This window comes from Scyliorhinus torazame, chromosome 6, assembly GCF_047496885.1.
Source record: "Scyliorhinus torazame isolate Kashiwa2021f chromosome 6, sScyTor2.1, whole genome shotgun sequence".
NCBI classification, from domain to species: Eukaryota; Metazoa; Chordata; class Chondrichthyes; order Carcharhiniformes; family Scyliorhinidae; genus Scyliorhinus; species Scyliorhinus torazame.
Genome location: NC_092712.1, coordinates 213,271,789 through 213,293,725, shown reverse-complemented (window position 1 = coordinate 213,293,725; position 21,937 = coordinate 213,271,789). Strand labels below are relative to the sequence as shown.

Here is a 21,937-nt window from a genome sequence, read left to right as displayed (position 1 = left end):
CTGTGGGGGGAGTCTCTTTATTTCAAGAAAGGACTACCTCACCTGGCCAAAACGGACAGGACAGACTTTGCTGTCCAGATTAGTGGGCATGATGTGGTGTGCTGCACATGTTTACAATCCCACAAAAGCTTCAATTATCTTCTGCAGTTGACAAGGGTAAGTGCAGAGAAGGCACGGACCTGTGCGGGGAAATGTATTGGGTGCCTTTTAGCTTTGACAAAGGGTCATCTGGACTCGAAACGTTAGCTCTTTTTTCTCCCTATAGATGCTGCCAGACCTGCTGAGATTTTCCAGCATTATCTCTTTTGGTATTGGGTGCCGGTTCCTCTGTACACTCAGGAGTCTGAGTGTATATGCCAACTGGCACTGAAGCTTGCCCTGCCAAGGCTGAACTGTTAGCACGATTGGCCTCAGTGAGTTGCAGGGTGAGGTGTGCCACTTTGAAATGGCCTGCTTAATGCCTGGGTCGGGAGGTGGTAGGGGGGAGAGAGAACTGGAATGGATTTTCAGGGAGATGGAGCACTAAAGAGACTTTCTATTATACCCTGTCATGTGGAGACAAGCCATTATACTCCCGAGTGGCGCACATCTGGTGGGGGAGTGCCAAATCTGCTTGTCCTCACAAACTATGAAAGTGATGCACTGGAGCTGGAGTGCCACTGGCCAGCTCGCTCCTCTGGTTGTGGTGAGGCGTGGGTCTCAGATGAAGCTCGGAGTGTAGGTCAGAGATATGAGCGCCATGGGTACCGGAAACATTACAGGCTTCTGTCATCAGAAATTGAGCTGAGTCAACCAGAGTGCCCCTTGAAGCATTCTGTGCAGCATAGCTTCATTGTCTCCTCAACCCGTCTAGCATTCACAGACACGATGAGAATTGAATTCACTGATCATTTTCCTTCCTTACACAAATGCACCATCTGTAGGAGCAGTCAGGGACCCTGAATACCTCAAGTTAAAGTCCCAGGAAGACATCGCTCCTGCACCAGCAGCATGCCCTCTCTCTGAACCTGGCACCGATGCAGATAATCGCATCTTGGTAGGCATTAGGTCAGCAGCTCTGCAAATAGTGCAAAATGGTGAGGACACATCACACTTGCGTGAGGAGGTGGCAGAGGCAGAGAGATCACAGGGCCCTGACAGTGGAAGCACTGCTGGCACCAGGACCTTGCTGAGTTCAAGGCAGATGATGAGCCACTAGAGACGTCCATCAGGTGGCAGACACATGCCTTATGTCCAGAAGGATGCGTGGGGAGATCTGGCAGAGACCCAAGAGGGTCTGTGTGCCATGGCTTCCGTCATTGAGGAATCAATGCCAAACATGAACACTGCATTGACCCTAAACAATCAGCACACATTCTCCTCCATTGAGTGAGTGGCGATTCTCGTAGAGAGGCAGCTTCAGGGACACCCTCAGGGGTTCCAGGAGTTGTGCTCGTACCTGTAAGCCAGCACACCAGCTATGATTATTGGAGGTCACTGTCAGTGTGAGAGATGGATGAAGCACCGATTCTATGCTCAGTGCCTGTCCATCAATGGTGAGCAGGGCACACCTCACGCTGACGGACAAGCTATCTGTCTTCTTTGTGAGCTCCTCTCGGGGTGCTCTAGATGAGAGCAGCAACTCCTCCACCTTTCTGCCAGTGACTGTTGCATCTGATGATGCAGTGCCATCTGAGGGGTGCCCAGCCATGGGGCTGGATACTCTTTCCCAACAGGAGCCAAGTCAGGCTCCAGTGGCCAGAGTGCACCGGCCAAGGCCATCATGACCAGCATGACAACAAAAGCAGGAGGCTTCCTCCAATGTCGCTGCCAGTAGGGAGGGGGGGCACTAAGATACAGCACCCACAGGCATAAGTTTAAGGCATCTTAAGCACAAAGGGGGCGTGTCGGGTGTGACTTCATCACTGAGTTTTCTGTTAGGTTTGACATGTTTGGTTGGTGTTCTTATTTTAAGTCACATGAACATGTTCCTTAATTCAATGGACTGAGTTGGCTGCATTCTTTGTACATTGGCCAGGTATTGCACAGGCTTATATCTTGAGTGCTTTGTGTGGTGCAGTATTTCTGGGTTGGGCTATTAAGGAAAGTTTGATTGAAATGCAACATTGGCATTGGATTGAGTCGGCATCCATGCCTTGGATGTGGAGCTGAAAGTTCGCTGGATCAGTGCATTCTTCGCGTCCCTGACTGTTTATGTTATCCGCCTCGAAGTCCTCACCCAATCACCCTGTGGAATCCAAGGCTCACTCTCTGACCCATCACTGGAGTCATCCTTCCTGGGCTGTGGTCTTGCTCTCTTCAGCCTCCACTAGATCCCCCTTGTCAGAGCTAGATTGTGCAGGGCACAGCATGCGGCAGCTATGTAAGAGGCACAGTCTGGATCTCTGGATTGATCAATGCATCGGAAATGCATCTTTTTTTTTAAAGGATAGTATATTATTCTAAGCCTATTCAAAAGGACAAAGACATTAATCAAAAAACATTGTCAACACCCCACAGTTCACAGTTTGTGCAGGTTTTTCCCTTTTCATCCCCCCCTCTCCCCCCGGAACAAACAATTTCTCAAACATGGTCCTGAACAGTCCCCACCATGTCTCAAAGCCCTCCGCTGATCACTTCAACTCACACTTGATCTTTTCCAGCCGGAAGATATCATAGAGATCCCCTAGCCAAGCCGTCACCCCCGGTTATGTTGCCGACCTCCATTCCAACAGAATCCTTCGCTTGGCAATAAGAGATACTCAAAAAATCGCCACCATTGGGTCCGGCCCGGCCTCTACCCCAACAACCTTCGATAGCAACCCAAACACACCTTCTTAGTATCTCCCCAACTTCTTGCAGCCCCAGAACATATGCGCATGATTTTCTGGTCCTTGTCCACACTTCTCACACTCATCTGGCACCCCCTGGAAGAATCCACTCATCCTCGCCCGAATTATATACACTTTATGCCCCACCTTAAATTGAATCAAACTCATCCTCGCACACGAGGAGGTTGAAATTACGTCACAATCACCTCACTCCATACTCCCCATCCTATCTCCCACACCCCCAGCTCCTCCTCCCATTTATTCTTAATTCTCACCACCTGCATTCCCCCTGCCACCCATATATATCGCCAATCCTACCCTTCCACATCCTGGAGCAGCAACCGCTCCAACAAGGTATCCTCAGGCAGCTTGGGAAACCCTATATATTCCTTCCGCGCAAAGTTCCACACTTGCATATACCTGAACTTGTTTCCCTCCGACAGCTCCACCCTCTTCCACAGCTCTTCCAGACTTGCAAAATTCTCCTCTAGATATAAATCCCTCACCAGGCCCACCTCTCTCCACCTCCTATGCATGCCATTCGTCTCCCCCAGTTTAAACCCATTGTTCCCACCCAGTGGTGTTAACATCGACATCCCCTCCATTCTCAAGTGGCTCCTCAACTGGTTCCACATCCTAATCATGGACTGCACCATTGGGCTCACCGCGTACCTCCCCCGTGCCAGTGGAAGCGATGCCCGTCACCATGTCCCTCAGGCTGGACCCTCTGCAGGACTCTTCCATCCTAACCCACTCTAACCCCTCTTTTTCCCACCACCACCTCATCTTCTCCACATTGTCTGGTCAGTAATAATGTAGCAGGTTTGGTAGCACCAGCCCCCTTTCTGCCTCTGCCCCTGTAACAGGGCCCTTTTCACCCTAGGTACCTTACCCGCCCATATAAACCCCAAGATCGCTGCCTCCATTTTCCGGAAAAAGGTCTTCGGATTAAAGATCAGGAGAGTCTGGAATATAAACAGCAACCTTGGCAGCACATTGATCTTAACCACCTGGACCCTCTCCGCCAATGTCAGGTGTAGCGTATTTCATCTAAAATCACCCCCTAACCTCCTCCACTAACGTTGTGGTTGGCACCACCTCCTGCTCCTGCCCGCAGTTGAATTCCTCCACCTGTGCCTGCAAGTGCTAGGTGCTCGCTGACAACCCCTCATACAGTCTCTGGCTCTGTGACTGCATCTCCACAATTGATGGGACTGTTCGTTCCAGAAGCTCAAAACCCGTGTGGACGGCAGATAGGCCCTGGAGTCAGCCCGCCTTCGACCATCAGGAGTTCCTACCTGCACCTGCTGTACCAGAGCATATGTGTGGTGAGCACCAGAGAGTGTCCCAGGAGCCCCTTCACTAAAATGCCCAACGAAGGTGAGTGTCTCTGGGATGGTAGAGGATGTTGGAGACAGATGTGACGGGAAATCGGTGTCAACATCTGACTCAAGCTCCAGGGTGTCCTGTGTTTAGGACATATGGGTCAACTCCGTGTTGGTGGCATCGTCGCTGCCCGGCTCCCAGGGTTCGGGCTCTGGCTGTGGCTGTGGCTGGGGGTGGGGGACACCAGAAGGGCCTGTCCCATCACCGGTGAGTCTTGCAAGTCAGGATGCATGATTAGACCGCGGGCCGGGAGGGATGTTGTGGTTAGTGGGACTGGTAGAGGTATGAGGGTGGTGAGAGAGTGAGCGTGGTGGGGGGTGGTGTGGAGGTGAGGGTGAGGGTGGTGTGAGTTGAGGGTGGTGTGGGGGTGAGGGTGGTGGGAGTAAGGGTGCTGAGGGTGAGGGTGGTGTGGGGGTGAGAGTGGTGTTGGGGGGGGGGGGTTTGACACATGTGGCACGGGGAACCTCAGCTCAGCAGGGTCTCACTTCCTCGCCTGGGCTGACCTCCAACCCAGCGATTGCCATTTCCTCAGACCGCAGATCATGTCCAGGGCCTGCTGCTCTACCACGGTGAGGGGCCGCAGGTCGGGCGGTCCCCCTCGTTGTCTCCCGCTCCCTGCGGTAATGAGCAGCCTTCTCCTGGGGGGGGGGAAACTGAAAATGCACTGCATTAGACAGCATGCATCCCAGGGGGTGGGTAGCTGGCAGCTTCAGTGGCCAGGGCACCTGGCCACGGCAGCCAGGATGGATGCCAGCATGTGGTGCCTGGTGGGGGTTCTACCTCCTGGTGGTGGAGGGGCTGGGGTTATGGGTGTGCAGACGGGGTTTGGTGCCAGGGGCACAGTGCTGCCTACTCATCCTGGCTGCCCTCGGGAGTTCACGCAGCTTTTTAAGGCATTGCAGACCAGTCCAGATGGTGTTGCTGGTGGCGCTGACAGCTTCTGCCACCTGTGCCCAGTCACGGCGAACGGCGGTGGCTGGCAGCCTCCTTCCTGAGCCGGGGTACAGGGAAGCCCGCATCTCTTCCACGGCGTCCAGCAGGATCTCAAGCTCGGCGTCGGTGAATCGTGGGGCCACGGTTTTTGCTGTCATCTTGTTGGCTGGGATGGTGTGTGGGGGGTGGAATGTGTATATGTGGCTGCAGCTTGTCAGCCTCCTGAGTGTCAATCGCGAATCCGGCGCCGTTTCACATTGGAATCGATTGTGTTCCACATGGCGTCGATGCTAGCCCCTTAACAGTCACTGAATCGGTCCAGGTGCGGCGCCAGTTTTGCTGTCGTGGATGATGTGTTGGGTGCTCTGAGATACAGACGAACCAACACGGTTGCGATTGTTACAACGCAATTTTATTCCTTTAAACTATTTATATAACAAACTTGGTACTCAGCACGTGGTGACTGTGTGAGTGTCTGGCTTTGAGGTCCTTGCCCTGTGCCGTCTCCTGATGGACTGCCCAGGAAGTGTCGTGTTTCTTGTTTTGTACTGTGTATGCTCTTGTCTGTGATTGGCTGTCGTGTTATGTGCGCTAATTGGCCCGTTGCTCTGTCTATCATTATGTATGTGTGTATGTGCTGTGATGTTCACTTGAATATCATGACATCCCCCCTTTTTTACAAGATTATGTGCCTACGTGGTTATAAATAGAAATGTGTACTGAGTGAAGCTAAATGTGTGTGTGTGTAATATTTACAGCATGTACATGGGGCTTAACAATATACAAGGGGCGATGTCGGGTGTGACATACTAACGACGTTGTACCATAACAAAATAAAACGTGGAAATGTGGAACGATAAAACGAATGCCTGTAACGAGAAGAAAATAGACAAGTTAAAACAGTGGTTGCATGAGTTCAACGTGTAAACAGTCTCATAAGTCCAGTCTAGTAGGTGGGCTATGAAATTGGGTTGACCGCCAGGGTGGCACACCATTCATCACCGGATTGATTGTGTTGAGCCGGTTCCCATCAATGACCGCAACCCGGAAGGCGTCTTGGTCATCTGTGTCATCGGTTTGGATGTCGTAATGTGGAGGCTGAATGGTCCGCACGTTCCTGCGAGGTTGTCGGAGATGCGGAAGATCAACAGGTTGAGCCGCTCGACAGTAAGCAGCGTAGTGGCCCACCTTGCCACAGCGTAGGCATTGTCGGGTTTTTGCGGGACATTGCCCTTTTAAATGTGCAGCTCCACAGTTGCCGCACGTCATGACGTCATGGCGTTCGTTACGCCACTGCGCATGCGCAGTTCGGTCTTGCGTCGAGCACGCCTGCGCATCACGTCCCTCAGTGTTGCCGTAGGTTTTGGCGCGCACAAGCGCGGGAGGCCTCGAAAAGCGCGCGAAACGGCCGCCCTCGCCCGGGCCGGGAGAAACTCGATCGCCTGGACCCGTTCGGCCTCGTGGGGCACCTGGCTCGCCGATCCGGCCGCGTAGGACCCCCTCTGCGCTGATTCGGTCGCCTGAAATTGGGCATAGCGACTAGTCGTGTTCTCGTGCAGGACACAGGCTTCAACTGCAGATGCTAAGGTCAGGCCTTTTATTTTTGAAGCTGCTGGCGTAGGCTGCCGGAGGCAACCCCAAAAGCGATCTGGTCCCGGATCATGGACTCTGAGGTGGTGTCATAACCACAGGACTGCGCGAGTATGGGTAGATGCGTCAGGACTCTGAGGTGGTGACTCATGCGGATCATGGACTCTGAGGTGGTGTCGTAAGGACTGCGCGAGTATGTGGAGATGCGTCAGGAAGGACTGAAAGAGCTCATCCTTACCTTGCAGGCGCTGCTGGAAGACATACCTCTCAAAGCTCTCGTTGACCTCAACATTGAAGTGTTGGTCGAGCTTGAGGAGGACCGTGTCATATTTAGATTTGTCCTCGCCTTCCGCGAACACCAGGGAGTTGTATACATGGATGGCGTGCTGACCTGTTGTGGTGAGGAGGATGCCGATCTTCCTTTTGTCCCAGGTGCCCTGTTTTTTGTTGGCTTCCATAAAGAGTTCGAAGCGCTGCTTGAACAGTGTCCAATTTATGCCAAGGTTCCCAGCGACTTGCAATGGCTGTGGTGTGTTGACAGTGTCCATGGCGCAGGATGGCAGATTTGTGGGTAGGTTTTGATTCACTTCTGGTACCATGATGTGTTGGGTGCTCAGAGATACAGACGAACCAACACGGTTGCGTTTGGTACAACGCAGTTTTATTCCTTTAAACTATTTATATAACAAGCTTGGTTCTCAGCACGTGATGACTGTGTGAGTGTCTGGCTTTGAGGTCCTTGCCCTGTGCCGTCTCTTGATGGACTGCCCAGGAAGTGTCGTGTTTCTTGTTTTGTACTGTGTGTGCTCTTGTCTGTGATTGGCTGTTGTGTTATGTGTGCTAATTGGTCCATTGCTCTGTCTATCATTATGCATGTGTGTATGTGCTGTGATGTTCACGTGAATATCATAACAGTGGAAGTCCACAAATCCTGCCCCGAGGTCAACACTTAGTCTCAGGAACTGAGAATCCAGCCGGTCACCTTTTCATCAACTCTCCCAATGCTCAACAATGCTCCTGCAACCCTTTCAGTCAAGAACTAAAGCCACTTCTCTCTCAGCAACTGAAGCTCCGCTTCCCACACTCAGTAAGTGAACCCCCGCCCCCCCCCCAGTCCAGATTTGAACTCCAAGGTCACATGAAGTTTGAGTTCTTAAAATGAGGCCACACCAGGAAAGAATTTGGGAAGCACTGATGTAAGTTGTCTGTATACAATTAGTTAAATTATATTTCCCCATCTTTATACAAATACAGAAATTTGAATATTTTTCAGACTGTATCTCTGAAACATTAATATACAATTGATACAAGCTGCTTTCTTCTTCGACATTTGCTGCATCACCATATGCTTACCCAACCATTTTTCCTGAGAATATTTTAACTTGCTACCCTTTTTTTATTTATAAATGACTCGTTCATATTAAAGCGAGCACCATGGATTTGATTTACACTGATGATAATCTTGTTTACCCCTACATCTGGTCCACCGTTGCTGCTACCCAGTACATCAAACTCTCCTAATTGGAGATGAGTTATTCATCTGAAGCATGTGGTAACTGGTAACACTTGGCTCCTTATTGTGTACAGCGTTCGGCATACTTCACAGCCCTGGGAGCTGACCCTAGAATTTCAAAGCATTCCAAAGTCCTGTATCAACTTTACTTCAGGTTTAAAATGTGTCTTCTCTCTCTCGCCTCTTTATTCCGCCTGCCAAAATACAGGTGTTACAAAGCCAGAAAATTATCCACGTGATGTAATTGGACTCTGAATTTCTATTAGCATTTTTCATAATGGGATGGAAAAGCCTGGTTGTTCCCTTCATTTCTGATGATGTTGAATTTCAAGCTCTGATAACTTTGCAGCTGCCGGCACATTTTGCGTTTATTCAGTTTTGATGTATTACTGTGAATCCTGTGATATTGAACAAAAATCTAATCTATCAGGACAGGACCTAAAACAAGAAAACTGTATTTCTGCTGCTTAATTCATATTAAAATGGTCAGCCCACTCAAACCAGGCTGCTTGGCCAAAAAAATGAGTAGCAGCAACTTCAGGAAGAGCCTCCAGAGACAACAGCAATGGCACCGTTGGCGAGCAAACCAACAGATTGTGTAATGAGAAAATATAGCAGTAATTAAGTATTGACATAACAAATCACTTAAGTCATCTAGGAACAAAAGCATTGGTGAAAAGAATGAAACCTTACTGTGAGAATGCAGCTGTTACTCAGCTGTGTGGACCCCAACTGGCATCTATGTAAAGCTACACTCAAAACAACAGCTGGATTTCACAACACCGGTTTGTCAGGCCTTTTCACTTTTCATTTCCTCAAAGGTTATTTGGAATATGACTTATTTTGGTAGCATCATACACACATTTACACTGTTTGTATGTGGGTGTGTGATTTGAATATTTGACATTAGCCAATCTCAGCTGATCATGTGTCTTTGATCACGTGACCTGTATGAATATTATAATGATCTCCAGTGCAAAGTTTAGTGCTTGTATGTTTGTTTTTTGTACAACTGTGTTGTGAACCGTTTTAATAATCAAGAGTATCCCATCCCCCTCTCCATACGTTGGTGCTGAGGGGAGGGTACCCTGTTATTCCAACACAAAATTAGTGTTTGTACCGTTTGGCCTAGTATATATTTTTAAAACTGTTTTAATAAAAAGATATGCCTGCAGTTAAGTATTTCTGCTTGCGGTTTTGCGCCAGCAGTTGCTGTGCGATAAGGTCCAAGATTTAGGAGGCCAGCCATGAGCAAACAATGCAAGGAAACTGAGTTGTTGACTCTCCAAGACCCTCTCAGCTGTGCTCCAAGCAGCGTTCTGTGTTGGTGGTGGAGTGACTTCATCAAGTCAAAGGCTTCTTCATCAAGTCAAAGGCTTCTCCAGCAGCAGCAGGTGAATCCACAAAGCACAGAATGGAGGAAAGGGATTGAGTGCTGTGGTGGGAAATGTTTTTTTGGTGAATGGATCCAAAATTCATTTAAACAACCACCAATCTCAATTGGCCAATAAGTCAGTCAGGAAGCATATATTAATGCAAGTTACACTGGACTTGACTGTGTCTCTATGTTTTTCTCTTCCTTTTTAGCAACTTTGTGACATGTACTAACTCATGTCTGTAAGGTAGGGCAGGCAAAGCATATGCAGATCTTCAATGACGTTGAAAGGTACTCTAACTCTTGAAAGGTATCGGAGAGCAGTTTGGAGGCTGTGCATTATTTTTCTCCTCTTATTGGAAAAGTACCATTGGCCTCAAATTCACTCTAATGGCCTGATTTTGTAGGATGGTGGAGTTTCCCTTCCTCCCATTTAAAGAGCCAGCGGTGAACACTTCCCCGTTGACACTGGCTGCCCTGCAACTATTTAGCGCTGCAAAGAGGTTAATTGACTGGAGATAGGACTTCTGCCCTTCAATCGCAAAGAGGTCATGCCTCAGAGAGGTGCTGGCCAATCTGATTGACTGGTAGCTCTCTAGTTCCAGCAAAGCCAGAAACTGCAGTGGCCAGGATTGGGATTGCAATCAGTTCACAAAGTCTAAGGGTGGAATCTTCTGCTCCCGCCAGTGACGGGAATCATGGGAGTCAATGGCACTAAATTTGGTGTGATGGGAAAAGTCAGTTTCTCCCGGCAGGAAATTAGTTTGGAATTTTGTTTTCCTGACTCTTGGGATGGGGGATAAAGGTGGATTGCGTTTCCTGCTGATTTATGTCAGGAGACAAATTTACATTTATTTGCATCGCACAAAACCTCAATAAAGGCTAACTCACTGGATTTATGTTCACCCTCCAAATTAAGCATCCTATCAACGGATCATTAGAATGGTCTTTTTCCTGACTATATATGTGGCATGCAGCTGGTGAGCTTCACTTTATCAACAACTTCGAGTCATGGTGACACTGCTTTTGCCTACCTTTAAGTGTGTTGCTGTGAGATTTTCACAAGCTGCGCAAAGGCTGGGGAAGGGAGGCAATATTAGCTGGGAAGAGGAAGTTGGAGACAGGACTGGGGTGTGTGGGGAACCTTGGGAAGGAAGAGGGAAGACAGAGGCAGGATTAGAGGAACTGAGTGGAATAGTGAAAGTCTGTCCTGCGGTAAAAATTATGGCCGTAATTTTACAAAAGTTTTCTAATGTGGGAACTAGCGGAAACTGCTGCGAGCTTCCTGGCACTCGGCCCAGCGAGGCTGTCACTGCTGTAAAATGTTAATTGGTCCACTTAACGAGACCCATGGGCTTCACGCCACAAATCATGGTCCTGCTGACTGATTCGCCGGGACTGCGCTTGCCAGCACCCTGCTAACAAGGGGGAGCAGCACTTAAACAGCTCCCGCTGCGCCAAACCCACTCAGCTTGCAGCCATGCCACCGAGACGGCCAGCCTCACGATTCGGGGATGCCAACCAGGGCAGATTACTTGTCAAGGCCAGGCGGGACTCCCTGTTCCCCCAAGGGTCTTGGAGGGTCAGCCATAGGGCTGCAGGTGCTGCCTGGGAGGAAGTGGCAGCGGCCGTCAGCTCTGGGAGTGTGACCAGGAGGACCGTCACCCAGTGCCATAAGAAGGTCAATTACCTCTACCAGGCTGCACGGGTGAGTTGGCACCGGATGCCCATGCCCCTCATCCCACAAAAAAATGCACCTGACACCACCCCCGCCCAGCACAGTTCCATGCCTCGGCCAATCCATATCCAACAGTGCCAGCCATGTCGCCCCATTTCGCCCCCCATATTCGCCCCCTCCCACAATCCCCGAGCACCAGCGATGAAACACATGTGCAGCTAACGATGCCCCCTCTGTTCCCCGCAGGAGAAATTGGCCCTCAACTGACGGGAAAGGGCCCCAACGGGCGGTGGGCATCAGAATCCTAACCCCCGATGAGGAAGGGCCCTGAAGGTTGCGGGGGTGGCCCAGGACGGATGAGTGACCACCAGCTGCATGGCTCAGAGGTGAGGGGCCACCAGCCCCCACACAGATGAACTGTCAAACGTGAGTTGTTAATGCCATGCACACCAACCCATCCCTCCCACTGACCACATTACCATTCTCCCGCAGGACCTGCAGCCAACAGCAACCCCCTCCCCCCCTCCACCCCATCCTGGCCCTTCAAGCTTGATGGACCCTTGCTGCTGCTTGTACTCCATCTTCCAGCTGGTCCTGTGGGTCTTCCCCGGGCTTGTCCTCCAGTTCCTCCTGGTCCAGCCTCTTCCTCCTCCCCCTCGGGGGTGGCCACATATTCCTCTCCCTCCACATCCAGCACATCACCCTGCTGCTGTGCCAGAGAATGTCCTGGGGCTGAGGCCACAATGTCATGGCCATATTGAGCAGAATGTCTTGGTATTGTGCAGGCCATGTTAGAGGGCTCTGCATGGCATGCATGTCTAGATCCCAGTCTTGGGTGTGGAAGGTCTCTATGGGCAGTGATGATTGTACACAGCATGGTGTGCAGAGCATGGTCAGTCACATAAGGAATTGCGCCCTGGGGTTAGAGGCATGGTACTGTGATGCAGATTGCATTCACCGTCAGCGGAGGCATCTGAATCCTGTAATGTTGACAATTAAAAAGCCATGAGGTGCTTATTGGATGGTCTCATGAGGGGAGGACAGGTTTAGAAAGTCAGTGCATACATGGTATTGAGTCAGGTCAACAAAGGGCATGGGAACATCAACATTAATGGGTTCAGAGAGGAAGGCAGGAATAACAATATGAAAAGTGATGGGGGTCAAGAGTAATAGGGATAGTAACAGGAGGATAGGAGGAACATGATAGGTGCACTCACACACACAAATGTAATGAGCACTATGTTTGCCTTCAGTGATCAGTGACGCAGTTGGAAAAACAAGCTTGAAAATAATGATATGGGAGGAGGCGCAAGGCATGTAGGAGAAGTAGTGCACAACTATTGTGGGCCAATTGAACGGGCACAATATAACTGTCTTGCTGAAACCATGGAAATGGGTGGCACTTACGGCAGTAGTTAGGGGTGAATCTATTTTTATCCGGGCGCATAGGGAGAGGGTGGAGCGAGAAGAGAGGGCAAGGTTGGTTGGGAGATTCTGAGGGTGGAAGGGAGGTCTCAGTGGTGCTGGGGGACAGCTTGTTGAAGGAGAGGCAGAGGCTCCAGGTTGAGTTTGGGTTAGTGTCCATGGGGAAGGCGGTAGGGCAGTTGTGAAGTGCCAGAGGGGAAGTGTATGAGTATGGGGAAAAGGCGAGTAGGATGCTGGCCCATCAGTTGAAAAAGCAGGCAGCGGCGAGGGAGTGAGGGACGGGAGGGTTAAGATGGTGATGGACCCAGAGGGGCTGAATGGGGTATTTGAGGCGTTCTACAGGATGCTGTACGAATCGGAGCTCCCGCCTGGGCTGGAGGGGATGAGATAGTTTCTGGATCAGCTGGAGTATCCTAAGATGGAAGATGCAGGGGCTGGCTCCCCGATCATGCTGAGGGAGATGATGGACGGCATGGATGCAGGCAGGGAAGGCTCCAGGGTCGGATGTGTTCCCAATAGAGTTTTATAAGAAGTTTGGTGCGGAGCTGCTAGGGTGAATGAACAATGAGGTAAGGGATGGTGGAAGCTCTCCCCGCCCCCACAATGTCACAGGCTTCCATCTCCTTGAATTTGAAGAAGAATAAGGACTCGGAGCAGAGTGGGCCGTACTGCTCGATATCGCTGCTGAATGCCGATGCAAAGTTGTTGCCGAAAGTTTTGGCATCGCGGATAGAGTACAGCGTGCTGCGGGTGATAGGGGAGGACCAGTTGGAATTTGTGAAGGAAAGGCAGTTGTTGCCGAATGTACGCAGGCTGCTTAATGTCATTATGATGCCCTTGGAGGGGCAGGAGGTAGAAGCAGTGGTTGCAATGGACGCAAAGAATGCCTTTGATTGAGTGGAGTGGACGTATTTGTAGGAGGTGTTGGGCCGGTTTGGGTTTCGCCAGGGGTTTGTGGATTGAATTCAGCTGCTGCACACGGCGCCGATGACGAGCATTCAGCTGAACAGGACGTGCTTGGGTACTTCGGGTTACATCGGGGATGAGGCTCTCCCCGTTACTTTTCACCTTAGCGATAGAGCCATTCGCAATGGCACTTAGGGCATGGGAAGGGATTGAGCCGGGGGGGGGGGGGGGGGGGGGGGGGGGGGGCGGGGGGCTGCTGAGCATATTTTTGCTGTATGCGGACGATTTGTTGTTATACATTTTGGACACGTTGGGCAGCATTGAAAGAATTATGGAGATCCTGAGGGAATTTACCAGTTTTCGGGATACAAATTCAACATTGGGAAGAGCGAGGTTTTCCCGATAATGTTAGAGAGCAGGAGAGGAGGTTGGGGGAGTTGCCGTCCGGGTGGTGGGGCTGAGTTTTCAGTATCTGGGAATCTAGGTGGCCTGGAGCTGAGCCTAGCTACACAAATTGAACTTGGCATGACTGGGAATGAAGACGGAGTAGGATGTGTTGCCGCTGTCACTGGCTGGGCATGTGCAGACGGTGAAAATAACGTTGCTGTCCACATTTTTGTTTGTGTTCCCAAAGCTCCCTATCTTTGTTCCCAAGTCCTTATTCAGGAAGGTGAACAGGATAATTTCAGGATTTGTGTGGGCGGGGAAGACCCTTTGTGTGGATGGGTGAGGCAGGTATTCCTGGAAAAGGGGGGAGCTGGCATTGCTGAATTCAGTAAATTATTATTGGGCGGCGAATATTGCACTGGTAAGGAAATGGGCGGTGGAGGAGGGATCAACGTGGGGGCGGATAGAGGCAGTGTCGTGTAGGGGGACGTGTTTGAGGGCACTGCTGTTGGCGTCCTTTCCGCTCTTGCCAGTCCGAAGTCCGTGAGCCCAGTGGTGGTTTCGCTGTAACGGGTATGGAGCCAGTGTAGGCAGCATTTTGGGTTGATGGGCATGTCGTGTGGACACCGATATGAGACAAACATAGGTTTGTGCCAGTGAGGCTGGATGAGAGATCCCTGGGCTGGCGGCAGGTGGGGATAGAATACCTTAGGGACTTGTTCGTAGGGGGCAGGTTTGCAGGTCTGGAGGAGTTGGAGGAAATGTATGAGTTGCCCAAAGGGAATGGTTTCAGGTACCTGCAGGTGAGGGATTTTGAGAGGAGAGAGGTGCCGTCTTTCCTAGGGCTGCTGCCTCCGGAGTGTTTCAAGACAAGCTGTTGTTGGAGGATGATATTGGGGAGGGGAGAATGTCGGATATTTACAGTGAGTTGATGGTTAGGGAGTGCCGGTGGAGTAGATTAAGCATAAATGGGAGGAGTTGGGAGGGGAGGTGCAGGCTGGGATATGGGAAGTGGCCCTGTGGAGGCTGAACACATCCTCATCGAGTCTCATCCAGTTTAAGGTGATGCATAGGGCCCACATGACGGTGGCGAGGATGAGCCGATTCTTTACAGGGGGAGGATAGTGTGTGGTGTGTGTATGTGTGTGGGGCGGGTGGCTGGGGGTGGGGGGGGGGGGGTGGTGGGGGTGGGGGGGAGCGAGAATCACGTCCATATGTTTCGGGTGTGTTCAAAGCTGAGCGGGTTCCGGCAGGGGTTCTCGGGATGTTATGTCCGAGAGTCTGGAGGTGACGATATTCGGTGAAAGGAAGGTCCAGGAGTCCAAGTGGGCAGAGAGGCCGATGTATTGGCCTACGCCTCCCTGATAGCCCAGAGACATATTTTGTCGTGTTGGCGGGGCTCGGAGCTGCCGAAAGCGTAAGCGACCTTGCAGAATTCCTGCGGTTGGAGTAGGTCAAGTTTGCTTTTCGGAGGCCGGAGTAGGGGTTCTCCCGGGAGTGGAATCTGTTCATTGATATCTTCAGGTGGATTGAGGGGTCAGCGGCGTGGAGGGAAGGGGAGAGGAAGGGGGGGGGGGGGGGGGGGGGGTGGGGGTGGAGTTGTTTAAGCGGGTAAAATTATGAAGGCGGGGTGCGGAGGGGTGTTGGTATCGGGGGAGGTTGGGGATTTGTGGTTTCTGTTCATGTTGATTTTTTGGTCTTCTGATATTTTTCATAATATATGTAAAAGCCTTGAATAAAAATATTTAGCAAAAATTGAAAAGTAAAACTCCTCTTTGTTTTTCAGGTAAAGTTATGCCAGTGCCACCACCGCCACCACTTCAGCCTCCTCCTCCACCAGGGGCTCCGCCACTGCCTTCTGTAAGTCAGAAATTCTTTAATTATGTTATGGTAACAAACGTAGACGGGGATAGACGGGGGTTTTCAATCTTGGCAGCGAGCAGGAATTGTGAAACTGAAGGACTTGTTCTTGGACGGGACGTTCGCGAGTCTGGGAGCACGGACAGAAAAATACAGGTTGCCACTTGGGAATGCATTTCGTTATATGCAAGTGAGGGCATTTTGAGGCAACAGGTGAGGGAATTTCCGCAGCTCCCGGCGCAAGGGATCCAGGACAGAGTGATTTCAGGGGCATGGGTGGGTGACGGTAAGGTGTCCGATATATAAAGGGAAATGAGAGACGATGATAGAGGAATTGAAGGGAAAATGGGAGGAGGAGCTGGGGGAAGAGATTGAGGAGGGGCTGTGGGCAGATGTCCTAAGTAGGGTAAATTCCTCGTCCTCGTGTGCCAGGCTCAGCCTGATCCAATTCAAGGTACTACACAGGGCGCATATGACGGGAGCAAGATTGAGCAGGTTGTTTGGGGTGGAGGATAGGTGCGGGAGGTGCACGGGAAGCCCTGCGAACCACACCCACATGTTTTGGTAATGTCCGGTATTGCACGGGTTCTGGGTGGGTGTGGCAAAAGTGATTTCAAAGGTGGGGGTCCGGGTCGAACCAGGCTAGGGGTTGTCTATATTTGGGGTTGCAGATGAGCCGGGAGTGCAGGAGGCGAGAGAGGCCGATGTTTTGGCCTTTGCGTCCCTAGTAGCCCGGCGAAGGATTCTACTTATGTGGAAAGAAGCTAAACCCCCGGGCGTGGAGGCCTGGATAAACGACATGGCAGGGTTTATAAAATTGGAGCGGATAAAGTATGCACTAAGAGGTTCGGCTCAAGGGTTCACCAGGCGGTGGCAACCGTTCCTCGACTATCTCGCAGAGCGATAAGGGAAAATAGGAAAGACAACAGCAGCAACCCAGGGGGGAGGGGCGGGGAGGGGGGAGGGTGCATTTGGGTCTTCGGGGGTTTTTTGTGTGTTATATATTTGCTGTTCATATTTATCTTTTCAATGTTAATATTTCTTTTTGTTTCTTATTTGTGTTGGCACTTGCCGTTAGTTAATATATTATTTTTTTTAAACGATCAATATATATACTGTTACAAAGTTGTAAAAATGGAAATTTCCTGGTTGATCGAAAAACTTTAATAAAATCTATATATTTTTTTTAAAACGTGATAATGATGCGATCAGAGGAGGGAGAGGCGGAGATAGTGGCAGCTATGGACACGAAGAAGGCCTTTGACCGAGTAGAGTGGGAGTACTTTGGGAGGTGCTGCGTAGGTTTGGGTTTGGGGGAGGGTTTATCAGTTGAGTTAAGCTCCTTTACAGAGCCCTGATGGCAAGTGTAGTGACGAACCGGCGGAGGTCGGAGTACTTTCGACTGTACCAAGGGACGAGGCAGGGGTGCCCCCTGTTGTTCGCATTGGCGATCGAACCATTGGCCATGTCATTGAGGGAGTCTAATAAATGGAGGGGGGTGGTCCGAGGGGGAGAAGAGCATCGGGTGTCGTTATATGCGGATGACCTGTTGCTGTACGTGGCAGATCCAATGGAGGGGATGGTGGGGGTCATGCAGACTCTAAGGGAGTTTGGGGAGTTTTCGGGCTATAAGCTCAATGTAGGGAAGAGTGAGCTCTTTGTATTACAGGCAGGGGACCAAGAAAGAGGGATAGGGGACCTACCGCTGAGGAGAGCGGAGGGGTGCTTTCGGTATCTGGGGATCCAGATAGCCAGGTGTTGGGGGACCCTACATAAACTGAATCTGACGAGGTTGGTGGAGCAAATGGAGGAGGATTTCAAAAGATGGGACATGCTACCGCTCTCGCTGGCAGGTAGAGTGCAGTCGGTCAAAATGGTGGTCCTTCCGAGGTTTCTGTTTGTGTTTCAGTGCCTTCCCATCGGGCTCACTAAGGCCTTTTTTAAGAGGGTAGGCAGGAGTATTATGGGGTTTGTGTGGGCGAATAAGACCCCGAGAGTAAGGAGAGGGTTCCTGGAACGCAGTAGGGACCGAGGAGGGTTGGCGCTGCCAAACCTGGGGAGCTACTACTGGGCAGCAAATGTGGCGATGATCCGCAAGTGGGTTATGGAGGGTGAGGGGGCGGCATGGAAGAGGATGGAGATGGCGTCCTGTAAAGGAACGAGCCTGGGGGCGTTGGTGACGGCACCGTTGCCGCTCCCGCCGACAAAGTATACCACGAGCCTGGTGGTGGCAGCAACGCTAAGGATCTGGGGCCAGTGGAGACAGCACCGGGGTGCAATGGGAGCATCGGTGTGGTCCCCGATCAGGGGTAACCACCGGTTTGTCCCGGGGAAGATGGACGGGGGGTTCCAGAGCTGGCATCGGGCGGGGATTGGAAGAATGGGGGACCTCTTCATCGACGGGACGTTTGCGAGCCTAGAGGCACGGAGGAGAAGTTCGACTTACCCCCGGGAAATGCCTTTAGATATATGCAGGTGAGGGCTTTTGTGAGGCGACAGGTGAGGGAATTCCCGTTGCTCCCGGCACAAGAAGTTCAAGATAGGGTGATCTCGGGTGTATGGGTCGGGGAGGGCAAGGTGTCGGAAATACACCAGGAGTTGAAAGAAGAGGGGGAAGCGCTGGTAGAAGAGTTGAAGGGTAAAGGAGATGGAGGGTAAATAGGAGGAGGAGCTGGGGGAGGAGATCGAGGAAGGTCTGTGGGCTGATGCCCTAGGTAGGGTTAATTCCTCCTCCTCGTGTGCCAGGCTCAGCCTGATACAATTTAAGGTGGTCGACAGAGCGCTCTTGACGGGGGCGAGGTTGAGTAGGTTCTTTGGGGTAGAGAACAGATGTGGAAGGTGCTCAGGGAGCCCTGCGAACCATGTCCATATGTTTTGGTCATGCCCGGCACTGGAGGGGTTCTGGAGAGGAGTGGCGGGAGCAATATCTCAGGTGGTGAAAGTCCGGGTCAAGCCAAGCTGGGGGATAGCACTATTTGGAGTAGTGGCCGAACCGGGAGTGCAGGAGGCGAAAGAGGCCGGCATTCTGGCCTTTGCGTCCCTAGTAGCCCGGCGAAGGATCTTGCTAATGTGGAAGGAGGCGAAGCCCCCCAGCCTGGAGGCCTGGATAAATGATATGGCTGGGTTCATAAAGTTGGAGAGGATTAAGTTTGCCTTGAGAGGGTCAGCACAGGGGTTCAGCAGGCGGTGGCAACCGTTCCTAGACTATCACGCGGAGCATTAGAGGAAGGTCGGTCAGCTGCAGCAGCAACCTTGGGGGGGGGGGGGGGGGGCGGGGGACTGCCTGGGAGGGTGGGTGAGCAAGAGATAACATGAAGGGTTGGGGAAACTGGCACGTACGGGAGAGGGCCAGTGTACAAAGCTGTGTAAATATATCATTTTGCCATGTATATATCTTGCTCTGCGCGATTTCTCGTTTTTTTTTGTTACGGGGGGGGGGTTATTGTTTGTAAGGGAGAAAAATTGTGTTAAAAAACTTTAATAAATATATATATATATTTTAAAATAATTCCATTATTGAATATGGAAGGAAACCAGCTTCTTACAATTTTATTGGCCACATTTTCACCAGGATTAAGTATGATCAAATATATGATAGGCGTATGGAGTCAGGGCAAGTGAAGCAAGGCAGGTGAGAACGTGAACAGCTATCATACCTACCTCTTTCAGTGATGTTCATGTTGGAGGAGATGACATAAAGCAGTGCCTGTCCTGTTCTGGTAACAATTGTATTGCTGAGAATAAAGGATGAAGATGCAGTGTAACTCGTGAAAATTCTACCCCCATCCACCCAGTAAATACCTCGGGCACACTAAAAAAATTACAGATTATTGGGTCCTTTAGCTGTTTGTATTGTGAATAGGATATTTATTTGTCATTGAACTCAGTAACACGCCTTTCTGAGTGTTCTGCTTAAGAGATTGCCAGTGATGTACTGTAGATCCCATAGAGACAATTGTCTCTAACTCTAACTGAGGGCTGGTTCCCATTGCAGTGTTTGGTTCCCCTCCAAAGTTAGGGGAAGCACTTTGAACAGAAGGCACTATCCCTACACCTTTTCCTTCTCCTTTTCCCAACTTCATAACATTGCTCAACTTCCCCCTTGTCTCGAAATGTCTTCATAGAATTTACAGTGCAGAAGGAGGCCATTTGGCCCATCGAGTCTGCACCGGCTCTTGGAAAGTGCACCCCACCCAAGTCCACACTCCCACCCCATCCCCATAACCCAGTAACCCCACCCAACACTAAGGGCAATTTTGGACACTAAGGGCAATTTTAGCATGGCCAATCCACCTAACCTGCACATCTTTGGACTGAAATCCACATTCATGCCTTTGTTACCTCCTGGCTGGTCTCCCACATTCTACCCTGCGCAAACTTGAGGTCATCGAAAGCGCTGCTACTCATGTCTTAACTCGCACTCAATTACTTCTGTTCTCACTGACCTCTCTTTGGCAAGGTTGGACAGGCTAGGTTTGTTTCCACTAAAGTTTAGAAGAGTGAGGGGTGATGTGATTGAAGTACATAAGATCCTGAATGGTCTTGACAAGGTGAATGTGGAAAGGATGTTTTCTCTTGTGGGTGAGTCCAGCACTAGGGAGCATGGTTTTAAAATTAGAGGTCACCCTTATAGCACAATGATGAGGAGACATATTTCAGAGGGTTATGTGAATTTAAAACTCTGCCTCAATGCGGTGGAAGCAGGGGCATTGAATATTTTTAAGGTGGAGATAGATTCTTGTGATGCAAGGGGATCATAGGTTATCGGGGTAGAATGGTATGTGGAAGTCGAAACACAAACAGATCAGCCGTGATCTTATTAATGGCAGAGCAGGCTCGAGGGGCCAAATAGAAGCATACCCTAATCCCGCCTTCCCTATCCTATGATTCCCTATGCCCCAAGTGCGTATCTAACTGCTTCTTGAAAACAATGTTTTGGCCTCAACTATGTTCTGTGGTAACAAATTCCACAGGCTCACCACTCTGGATGAAGAAATTTCTCCTAATATCAGTCTTAAATGTTCTATCCTGTATCCTCAGACTGTGACCCCTGGTTCTGGACACCCCCACCATCAAGAACATCCTTCTTGCATCTACCCTGTCTAGTCCTGCCAGACTTTTATAGGTTTCACAGAGGAGTTCCGGTGGCGACATGTAGGTGGAGGTCTCACGTTAGGTGGCTCCTGCTAGTGTCTCAGGTTTTTGGACTTTTATGCCTGGTTTCAGGGGTAGTTTGTGAATGAGTTGGTGTGGGAAATCAAAAGGAAGACAGGAAATGTTGAAGACCCAGAAGACGGGTGCTGGAAAGAAGGAGCGAGTGAAAGTTTACCATCGAGTGAGGCTGTGAGTCCCGCAGGAATTCAGCCAGGTCGCTCACCCACAGTCCTGCCTTCAGTGTCTCCGAGTCCCTCCAACATAACAAAATCCACCTCCAGGCAATCAGGGGGGCAAAGGGAGGCTATCGGCCTCTCTCCACCCCCTGCATTCCCGTGTCTTCTGACACCCCAAATATCGCCACCTCCGGACTCAAGGCCATCCTTACCCTTCCCCGAATGTTGGACATAACATCCGGGAACCTCTGCCTGATTCCCCTCAATCATGACACATCCAGCCAGAACATGTGGACGTGATTCGTGGGGGCCCCCGCGCACTGCCCACACATATCCTCTACCCCCACAAAAAACCTGCTCATCCTTGCCACCGTCATGTGGGCCCCATGCACTGCCGCCTCCACCCGTCCTGACCTCTCGTCCACGGCCCATTTGACCACTATCGCAATGTTTGCAGCCCAACAGTAATAGATCAAATTCGGCAATGCGAGCTCCCCTCCGCACCCGCACCGGCAGGGCCTTCCCCGCCCACACAAATCCCAAGGTCAACCCATTGATCTTTCTGAAAATCAGTTTAGGGACAAAGATGGGGAGGTTCTGAGAAACGAATAGAAACCTGGGCAGCATCGTCATTTTCATTGTCTGCACCCGCCTCGCCAGTGACAACGGCAAAACGTCCCATCTCTTCAAATCCACCTTCAACCCCTTCGAGTCAAGTTCAATCTATACAGCTGGGCCCAGTTC

General features: G+C 50.8%; 1 protein-coding gene across 2 annotated transcripts in view; it reads left to right on the top strand.

Annotated features, from left to right (window-relative positions):
* Window positions 1-21,937, top strand: part of LOC140425259 (uncharacterized) — a 160,678-nt gene that overhangs the window by 43,674 nt on the left and 95,067 nt on the right. The window contains exons 2-3 of one of the 2 annotated variants that reach the window (XM_072509382.1): window positions 11,532-11,711; window positions 15,790-15,863. In XM_072509382.1, the coding sequence (XP_072365483.1) occupies window positions 15,798-15,863 (66 nt within the window). In that variant the 5' untranslated portion in view covers window positions 11,532-11,711; window positions 15,790-15,797. The remainder of the gene's footprint in view (window positions 1-11,531; window positions 11,712-15,789; window positions 15,864-21,937) is intronic. The other variant, XM_072509381.1, reaches the window with a different exon arrangement.